At 38.4% G+C, this 10,525-nt stretch overlaps 1 protein-coding gene across 3 annotated transcripts in view; it reads left to right on the top strand.

Annotated features, from left to right (window-relative positions):
- The window catches only part of LOC109825890 (binding partner of ACD11 1-like), a 5,930-nt gene extending 1,742 nt beyond the window's left edge, over nt 1–4,188 (top strand). The window contains exons 2-7 of one of the 3 annotated variants that reach the window (XM_020392803.1): nt 1,287–1,480; nt 1,967–2,070; nt 2,147–2,222; nt 2,863–2,946; nt 3,034–3,377; nt 3,820–4,188. In XM_020392803.1, the coding sequence (XP_020248392.1) occupies nt 2,063–2,070; nt 2,147–2,222; nt 2,863–2,946; nt 3,034–3,377; nt 3,820–3,976 (669 nt within the window). In that variant the 5' untranslated portion in view covers nt 1,287–1,480; nt 1,967–2,062 and the 3' untranslated portion in view covers nt 3,977–4,188. Of the gene's footprint in view, nt 1–1,283; nt 1,481–1,966; nt 2,071–2,146; nt 2,223–2,862; nt 2,947–3,033; nt 3,378–3,819 lie in introns of all 3 variants that reach the window. The other 2 variants (XM_020392802.1, XM_020392801.1) reach the window with 2 other exon arrangements.

The raw sequence follows: 10,525 nt of genomic DNA, 5'->3' as shown, positions 1-10,525 counted from the left end.
ACCCCACCCCCCCACCCCACCCCTCTCCTCCCTCAAAAGAAACAGACACACAGAAAGAGACAAAACCTCATTTGGAAGGAACATTTCTGGTTATCTCAACTGTTAGTAACCTGTTCACAATCGAAACCTAGAACTATTCAAGACTTTTCCTTCTTGAATCTTCATGTGCATATATCTATGTATGTGGCAGTCTTCAGTCTTCATTAAACTTTGGGTACAAATTAAAAGTTAGCTCGCTTTACCTGTATCATTGAAGGGAAAATGATAAAAATCAGCTCTAGATCGGAAAATATGAGGATTCTGCATACGATCTCTGTGAAAGAGAAGAAACTTTTTTCATTTTACAGAGAATATGAAAAGTCTTGGATTAAGTATTGACTTCAAAATTTGCTCCTGCATTACCTGTACTCCGACTGTCATGCATCTTCCAACAATTTCTTCACAATACTATACTTATTCTCAAAATTTCCAAGCATTACATGTTAGGTAACCTTATCCGACCTAGGAATAGCTGTGCCTCAACTTGGAATATGCCATAATCATTCAAGGTTGAGTGTTGGGCAAGAATAATGGTCGTGAAATTATAATGCAAACTACTTGCACCCGCAGAGAAAAATCATCCCAGAGGTCCTGTTATATGTGTAACATATGCCTCTGATTGGATCAAAATTTTCTGCCTGTCTTCTTTCCATTGAGTTTCATCACGACATGGTACATATATGTACTTATTATCATTGATAGGAGATTTAACGTCTTTGATAATACTAATGTCTAACCATACATTTCTTCACCATGCTCTACTGGATGGTTAATGTCAATTTTCCTTTTATCACAAATCATATTGGACAAATTAACCCTATCTACATCTACATGTAAATGGCTTAATTAATCCGTATCTTTGTTTCTTCCCATCCTGTTGCTTTTCTTGTTCTGAATTTAACTTTTACTGTGGTAGTTACTAGGGTAATGCTAAATTTAGTAGATGTTACTGCCAGTATCTTTCTAAGTGTTACATTTTAAGATTTACTCTCATCTACATATATATTTGTGGCCTACATGCTATATTAGCAATTCTTAGAATATAACAACTCCAATCACTATCTTGCAAGGATATTTAGTCATTAATTAGTATGTTGATTTATCAAGTTATGTGGTTTATCATCCTGAATAGGTCTGGTAGAGCATGGTCAATCGCGCCATTAGTCTTAATGTTTAAGCTGCTATCTCACGTGTTGATTATGTCAACTTGTTTTGCATGTACCACGTTTATTATACAAATTTAGCAGCATGGCTAGCAGAATGAGGAGGTTTTTGTTTCCACCAGTTGTCCCGCTACTGATCGTGCTCTTCTCTATGCATCGCATATGCAAATTTAATTCCACACAGGAATATTATCTTTATCTTTAGTTCGCACCGCAGTGTTATGAAGCAGGCCTTACCGCTATTTATCTCTAGTCTGAGTGGTTTTTAAATACCCCAGGTGGGCTAGAGACATGTAGGGAGAGTCTTTTCTTTTCTTAATTACATGTGTTTAGATTGTGAAGATGGACGTCTTATGTGGCAGTTCATCTTATAACTTTTATGCCAAGCTCGTCCTACCTCTGGACTTCCCTGAAATAGGATTTCAGTTAGCAAAATGAGGCTTGATGTCATGTTGATAGTTGGTTGCAGAATCACCTATTAAGATACTGCTTGATATTACTATGCATCTCGCCTTATCTGATTGTAACACCTCAGATTGAAAATACGTATGAAGTGTCACAAGCTTGGATTTATTACAGAACGTTCATTTCCCTTGTATAAATATATTGCGTCTTGATTTTCTTAAGGTTGTTATTGCTCAAATATGATATGAATCCAAAATAAAACATCAGCTAATTTGTAGTGCATAAATCTGTGCACGTCTTCTCTGGAAGTAGGTATATACAATTTTCCTAGACTCGGTTAATCTTTCAAAAATTTGCAGGTAAGGACAGTGAAAGTCAGTAATGTTTCCCTCAGTGCTACTGAACAAAACATCAAGGAGTTCTTTTCCTTCTCTGGTGATATTGAATATGTCGAAATGCAAAGGTTTTATTCAAACTGATTTTTTTTTTGTTCCATGTATATCCTCTTGCATACTAAAGCTTATTTTAATAATTGACAGTGGGGATGAGTGGTCACAAATAGCATTTGTCACATTTAAAGATACACAGGGAGCAGAAACTGCCCTTCTTCTTTCGGTATATGTTAATTTCCCAAAACCCTCTGTTCATGATCCATATATCATTTGTATGTCTGAAACCACTTAGTTTCTAAAATTTACTGTCCATTACTATATGAGATAACATTTAGATGGCTGGTATATGGAAAGACTTCTCATTGTTTGTAATCTAATTTTTAGTAGGAAAACCATATATCATCCTGGCAATTATTTGCTAAAATTTATGATAGGCATTAAATTATTAGTGGACTCTCATGTTGCTCCTTAAAGTATCAATTTGCCTATTTTGGCCCTCAAACTATGTTTATATTTTCAATGTGGTCATTTGATGAGTTGTTGGTCAAATATTTAATAGATTAATGAGGTAACATTGTTTTATTTGTATTTTTTCATCGGTTTTTATCAGTTTATCTCCTTTTTCCTCAAACTAAAAATTATTTTTTAATTATGTTAGACGATACACATAGTTTAAGGGGAGAAATATGCAGATTGATACTTTAGGAGGCAACTTGAGAGTTCACCAATACTTTATGGGGGTAATGAAATCGGTTTGTTCTTTATGATATATGGATATATCGAGAGCTTAGTTATTAGTTTCTAATAACCAGGCTACATTTATATTCTTTAGCTAACATAACAATTTCTTTTTTATGGCATAGGGAGCAACAATAGTTGATCTAGACGTCATAATTACACCGGCCCCTGAATACCAGCTGCCTCCATCAGCCATACTCCCCCCTTTGGTAAATGTTACCCTCTATCCTTCAGAAATTTTCTTATCCATCATATATCATTTCAAAAATTAATCAAAGCTCTCCACCCTGTCGCAGTATAACGACTCCCAACCAACTAAAAACACTGAAACCCCCATCCAAAAAGCCGAAGAAGTCGTCTCCAGCATGCTCGCCAAGGGCTTCATCCTAGGCAAAGACACCATCAACAAAGCCAAATCCTTCGACCAAAAGCACCAGCTCACATCCACCGCCTCCTCGAAAATCTCTTCTTTCGACAAAATGATCGGGTTATCAGAAAAAGTAACAACGGGCACTTCAGCAGTTGGCAACAAAGCCAAGGAAATGGATCAAAAGTTTCAGGTCTCGGAAAAGACTAAGTCTGCGTTTGCTGCTGCGGAGCAGAAGATGAGCAGCGCTGGTTCTGCTATAATGAAGAATAGGTATGCGTTCGCCAGAGGCTAGTGAATGTACCAACCAGGAGAAGTGATGGTGTTATAATTAAGGTTACTGAGGGTAGACCCGTTGTACTACCGCCAAATTGAACTTACTACCCAAGTAGTTCTAGAGTTGTAGATTGACCCTCCCAAAGAGTTCTATTGTAGCAGATAGACTCCTGAAAAGGGTCAAAAAGATCCACTCAAGGGGCTAATCTGCAACAATAGAACTACGGGGGTAGTAAGTTCAAATTGGTTATAGTACCGGGGGTCTATCCGCTATCAGCCCTATAATTAATGGCAAAAGAATGGTCCAAAGAGAACTTGGTTAGGAACTTTTGATACCGGCCAACTTAGATCAGGAAATAGACTTAAAAATCGAGCGGAAGAGGATAATTCATGTAGCCAATCCCGAACATTTCTGATAAAGGTTTTGTTATTGTTGTAGGTACGTATTCACCGGAGCATCGTGGGCGACTGGTGCTTTCAGCAAGGTTTCTAAGGCTGCCAGCGACGTGGGGTCGAACGCTAAAGAAAAGGCTGTGGCTGAAGAAACGCAGCGTAAACGAATGGAGGAAGAATTTGCTCAGGTCCATTTAAAGTGAACCTCTGAAAGCGGGCTGCAAAGGGTTTGATACTGTAAAAGTTCATATAGAACTGATAAGCGTATGTAAAATTTTGTCACACGTGAGCCTTAATATTTGTTCACTTTTTCTGGATGTGCTGATGATTCGCGAGGTATCTTGACGCTTTGAATTTTCTAACATTGAGACATGTACTTAGTATGTTGTTAATTTTGTTTTGTTAATTTTGTTTACCCTGACAAACTGGATCCGGATCCTCTCCAATTAGATGATAAATAAATGATCCAATTCCGATAAAACTTTTTACAATCATCGCTGGAATTTACGATTAACAGTTTATCACGGTGTCGAGAGTGAATGGTCCTTCAACTTCATATTATATGTGAGAATTAAGCTCTCAGATAGTTTATATACTGTTTTCTTTTAACGAATTTTCTACTCTGTGCCCATCTTTTTCTCTGGCATTTATCTAGCTCATCCTCTTGTACCTCGCTCCGTATGCCTCTATTAATTTAATTATTTGTAAAACTTAAAGATTGTTAGTGTTAGGTTCTTTAAAAAAATAGAAATGTTAGGGGCACACCCCAAGTCACACCTCTAACCACACCTCCCCCTCTCATTCGCTACAGTACTCCGGGCCCCACATGAGTTTTTAAAATTTAAAACCTCATGTGGGGCCCGGAGTACTGTAGCGAATGAGAGGGGAGGTGTGGTTGGAGGTGTGGTTTGGGGTGTGCCCCTAACATCACTCTTAAAAAAAATAAAGCTGGACCCTTTTATTTTAGATAAATAAATTGTCAGGTGAGGTCATAAAAAACTCCAATAACACATCAGATAAGAAGCAATTTATGGAATAAATTAATTTGACCAATTAGGACAAACTAGAGGTGCACAAAATTTTTTGTGTATGTACGCGTTAGTATGTGGATATGTGCTAAAATCTATATCCGATGAGGTATGGTTATATAGTAAAATTTCTGTATCTGAAGTATCTGACTGTATATTGGTCATACAGTTGCAACAGTCTTAATCCATAGATTAATGGATTTGAGGCTTATTTTGATGATCAAAGAATATAATTTTAGCTTTTCAGATATAATGAACATATAATGAGCTCTCTTGTATCGTATGAATTTTATTTTTTTCCAATATTGCCTAAGCTTTCTCATATCCGTTCTGTAACCTCATGTATATATATTTATAAACCCGCATGCATTTAAGTATTTGTATCCAATTTTGGCGTTGTAGTTACAAATTTTCTTTATGGAGGCTTACCCAGTTACCCTTATCCATATATGAGATTTGGTAATTTGTATCCATATTCGAAATTGGTAAGCTCTTGGTAATTTGTAACCATATCCAAAATTGATGGGCAGCTTATCATCATATGATAAGCAGTTTATCAATATCTTAATTGATAAATAGATACATATATAATAAGTATTATACACAAATATAGTAAGCATCGTATCGATTTGGTATGATATTATCGAACGGTGTGCACCCCTAAGGACAAACACAATAGATTCTAGTTGCGAACTGTATGTTATCAATATCTTGATTGTTGGGGCCCCTATGTTTAAAAAAGACCACCCTCTAAAAAGAGTGGAGAGCACACAGTATCTACTCCTCCATACTTAAAAGGAGAATCCAATGAATTATTGTTCATGTCACAGTAAATAATATAGCGTAAACAGTAAATCAAATTTTGTCTTCTACTCTTAAAGTTGATGTTCATGCTACAACCTTATAGTGTAAACAGCAAATTAAATCTGCTTCTCTATACTTTGAGTTACTATTCAATTCATCCTACAGTAATTTACTGTGTCATACACGGTAAAAGCAAATCAAATATATTAAAACTTAAATCTTTCTTAAATATAGAAGAGTAGATTTGATTTCTAAATCAAATATATTAAAACTTAGATCTTTCTCTAAGTATAGAGTAATGAATATGAAATCTAATTTTAAGTATACAATAATCAAATTAAATGTATATATATGCTTTAAAAAAATAGAAAGTCAGTGCTTTGCACGGAGTGCACACTAGTAAAAGGCCAAAGAATAGCTCCCTCTGCGCTAACCACGCAGCTGCGTGAGCTCTCTCGTTAGATGAGAAGCTCATTTTATGGAAGCCGGGAGCCTGGGCTTCTTCTCTCCAGCACACGATGTGGGACTAAATGAAAGCAGCGGTGGCGGACCAACTTGCAAATGGTACGTTGCTAATGACGAGCTCAGGACCCAGCGCTCGAGCTCATTATTTATAACTCAAGTAAATCCCTCTCTATTTAAAAATATTTTTATGTTGGTCAATTTAGAAGATTGTGAGGTCCTTTTCATAACTCAAGAATAATCAAAACCGGTCCTATTTAACAAAGTTTTCGTGTATGATCTTAATGCTTCATACATTCTAGTTGGTGAAGTGTCAATTTGAAAAAACAAAAGATTTATCATCACCCCCCATTTATTTTGTTCGGAAAATGTGCGCTGTGATCTCGAGGTTGATCCACCGCGAGATGGTCCCAAAATAAATGAGGGGTCCCCAAAATAAAAGATCCATCACCAAAAACAAAGGAAGAGATAAGCACTGGATATAATAATTTTCTTTTTTATCTTTCGAAAGAAAGATAATAGTTTTTCAATCCAATAATTGTCGGTAGGTAGTCGGGATAAAATGCCTTTGTGCTCCACTTTGATTGGTCTGCAAAAAATTATAACAAAGAACCTATAGGGTGTTTTGGGCAAAAAAAATGCCTGGTGGTTGTCACTGTATTTTTACTATTTACCTTGTTGAGGAGTAATTTAACCTCTTCCAAAAAGTTTTGATATAAACATATCGAAACTAAGGGGGGTGTTTGGTTCAATTTCTACAAATTATAAGAAATATTTTCACCCAAATAAAAAGTTTTGAGAAGTTAAAAAGTACCAATTTTTTTGTTTTTTTTTTACTTTGCTTGTTTGGTTCAAAACAAGAAAATAACTCATAACTTTATAGAAAATAGCAATATTTTCTATAATTTGTAGAAATTGAACCAAATACCCCCTAAATTTATAGAAAAGTGTCAATGTAGAAAAGTGTCAATGTGATGTTAGATTTCTGAGTGATTTTCGCCCATTTTGAGAGAAAATTGATTTATGTAAATTTTGATTTTTTTTGTACTTTACAGAAAATATTTCTGTAAATTTTTTTGAACCAAACACAGTTTACAAAAATCTACAGAAACTTTTTAATTACAGAATTACCATTTGTCAGGCAATTTTGAGAAAACTTTTTTATAAAATTGTGCAACCAAACGCCCCCTAAACAGGTTACCCTACGTAGCTTTTCTAGTACACTCCACCACACTATATATTATGCTCTTCCTTATCGTTGTATGCCTTTTAGGTCAATTATTATTTTGTTACAAGATAAACTTTATCCAATAAAGACCAATTGCTTCCCTATTAAGCTTTTCCCCACAAACATCCCAATCAATTGCTCTCCTGCCCACCTGGCTATATCCTAATCTACAGAAGAAGAAGAAGAAGAAGAAGGAGGAAAATAGAGCCCACCACCCACACGCTAGCCGTTGTAAAGTTCAGGCCCGCTTTTTTGCAATTCAAAACATGACAGGGTGGTATGTGCAAAAAAACCAGGCAGAAGCTCACCATGCACAGTAATACCCCGTGCGATCTCCGCGCGCAAGCAGTCGGCGGATCCGTTTAAAGAGCTCGCAGCGCCAGAAGCCAGCTGTCGCCCCCCCCCCCCTACGCTGGGGCCGCACTCACAGCTGTAAAGCAGCGGCAAAATCCGCGGCGCGCGAGAAACATAATAATCTAAACTGGCAACTGTCTCGGCGCACAATAGCAAAACCGAACAGAAAAGGAAGAAAAAAAAATTTCCCCAGTATCCAAAATATAGGATCAATAAAGAGAACAAGTGAGGTGTCCTCTTCTATTAGATAATGAGTTTCATTATTAATGATGATCAACATATTATCTAATAATTAAAGGGTGACACATCACTTGTCACCCCTATTGATCCCATATTTTGGATCCCTGTAACAAAGCTCGGACAAAAAACATCGTAGACAACCTCACGGTAGCAATTTCTAGGAATCAAGGCGGGGAGGGGGGGTAAAAAAGGGAGTCGTCTCGTATTTACGTAAGGGGGTCAATAAGCTGTGGCGCACGATAGCGAAGAACATGAAATTAAGGGGGGAAATAATAATAAACAAAAACACAGGATCGAATATCGTATTCACAGAGAGAAAATCGATAAGCGCGGGTCCGTCACGCGCGACTCACGGCGCCCCAGGCCTGCCGGCCGCGGGATCTGAACCTTCTCCCTCGCATCAGCCCCGCGCTTCGTCCGTACGCCGGCCGACAGCGAGGCCCGCCGACAGCTACCGATCGCCGCTGGTCAAGATCGCGAAAGAAACCGGCACGGATTATTCGAGCAATTCGCCGAGTTTTAAAAAATCTGAGGAAAAAAAAAATTCGGGAGCGGCATTTACCTTCCTGGCCGATTATCCGCTCAACCCCCCTCGTCCTCGGCAAATCTGATCGAACAACAAAAAAATAAAGCAAAGAGTCAGGGAGCGCGAAGGTGAGAGCACACGTGGCGAGATCTGAGGGATCGGGGAGCTGACCTAGGGGAGAGGGCTCGTAGGAGATGAGGTAGAGGATGAGGAAGCAGAGGACGGTGAGGACCGGGATCAAGTGGACGGATCTCGGCGACCTGGAGCTCGACCGATCGGCTTCTCCGCCTTGATCTCCTGCGCCGGGGTCGCGGTGCTCGCGCGGCGAGGCTCCCGCCATTCGCAGTGGTCGGCTTCGCTCCGCGGGGAAGCCCAAGGATTGGCGCTGCATGGCGATTTTTTGAGAGATGTGGGGTTTTGAGTTTTCTTAGCTGTGCGGTCGAGGGTTTAAAAAGAGTCGACTTTTTTTTTTTAAAGAATATTTTCTTTTCGGGAAGGAGTTTGGTAGTCGTTATCTTTACTTTTTTGTTTTTGTTTTTCTTACTGGCATATTTGCTAATAAGCCCCTCCTTCTGAAATTGTTTTAGAGGATACTACGAATTTTTATGATTTTTCTTTTTTTTCGTTGCTTTTGTAAAATTTTGAGAAACAAGGTGGTAAGAACGGGCGCAAGTGTTAGCTAGAATTAGATACGAAGAGGATAATAAAGATTTATTTTGTTAATCAAATCGTAACAGTGAGATGACAAATCATGTGTAGCATCGGTAACAAACAAACTTTGCAGATCTTGAAAAAGAGTAATTTTGAAACTACTTTTACAAAAGGTGTTGTGTGTAATCATTGGGATATAAAATGAAGGGGCATAGAGCTACACACTTTTGTCTTTTCTAGGGTAGGAGTAGTCTACTTACTCCATCAAAAGCCTAGTGCAATTTCTAGTTGTAATTAGAACTATGGTCATGGTTGCATATATATACTCCTTAAACGATGAGCATATGTAGAGCTATCCCTTACATCTTAGTATTTGCAAAAGTTCCCTCAGATTATTAACTTTGGAAGAAAATAACCCTTCCAATCAATCAATCATCAATTTTTATAGGCTAATTTGCAGCCGTAACGAAAAATTATTACCAAGTTGGTGATTTATCGAATTTAGTGATATTTTCTCCTCTAGTGTTGATGATTTTGGGTGTATTCGCAAATAGTAAGATGTGAGGAGCTAGTTTTGCAAATATCCATGATGTAAGACGTACATCCGCAGATAACCCCTAGAATTAATATCTTTTTAATCTGGATACTATTTCCATTGCTGTAATATTATACAAATTAATGCAACCTCAGCTGAGCTGGAATTTACAAGTTGGCTGCTATTTTTATTGTAGTTGGAATATTCTAAGGAGGTGTGAACTGTAAAGCTGATTCTGACTTTGGTATCTTTTCCCTCGGGTTAAGCGGGCGTCAAACCCTGAATTAGTAGCAAGTCAGAGCGTCAGGTCTTGGGCCATGCGATTTGGGCTCACGTGGGCAACGAATTGGGCCTCTAAACGTACAACTGCGATGTGGGAAAAAGGGTAAATAGAGGCTGAGGGGAAAAGGTAAATAGAGCTTTTGTGAGGGGAAAACACTACAGGCACACCCCCAACCACACCTTGAGGCACACCCCCTCTCTCAGCTACAGTGCACGTGACCCACTTTAGATTTTTAAAAAAATCTAAAGTGGGTCACGTGCACTGTAGCTGAGAGAGAGGGGTGTGCCCCAAGGTGTGGTTAAGGGTGTGCCTGTAGTGCCACTCTTTGTGAGGTCCGATGATTCAGTTTTACTTGTTTACCGTGTTTGGGTTTATTAAAAAGGAAATAATGATAGGGATACACCCTCTACCACACTCCCAACCACACCACCTCTCTTGCTACAATGCACAGGCCCACATCATATGGGTCCCGTGCACTGTAGCAAGAAAGGTGGTGTGGTAGAAGGTGTGCCCCTAGTGCCTCTCATAGCACGAGTTTGTCAGGCTGAGGTGGACGACTCAATTCTAATTGTTGTCATAAGTACTCTAATTACCAAAAACATCTAAATAACCCCTTAAGTGTGTGTTTGGTTCTCCCGGAA

The sequence above is a fragment of the Asparagus officinalis genome, chromosome 10 (genome assembly GCF_001876935.1).
Source record: "Asparagus officinalis chromosome 10, Aspof.V1, whole genome shotgun sequence".
Classification (NCBI taxonomy): domain Eukaryota; kingdom Viridiplantae; phylum Streptophyta; class Magnoliopsida; order Asparagales; family Asparagaceae; genus Asparagus; species Asparagus officinalis.
The sequence above is the reverse complement of the archived record's forward strand: the minus strand, read 5'-3'. Positions and strand labels throughout refer to the sequence as shown.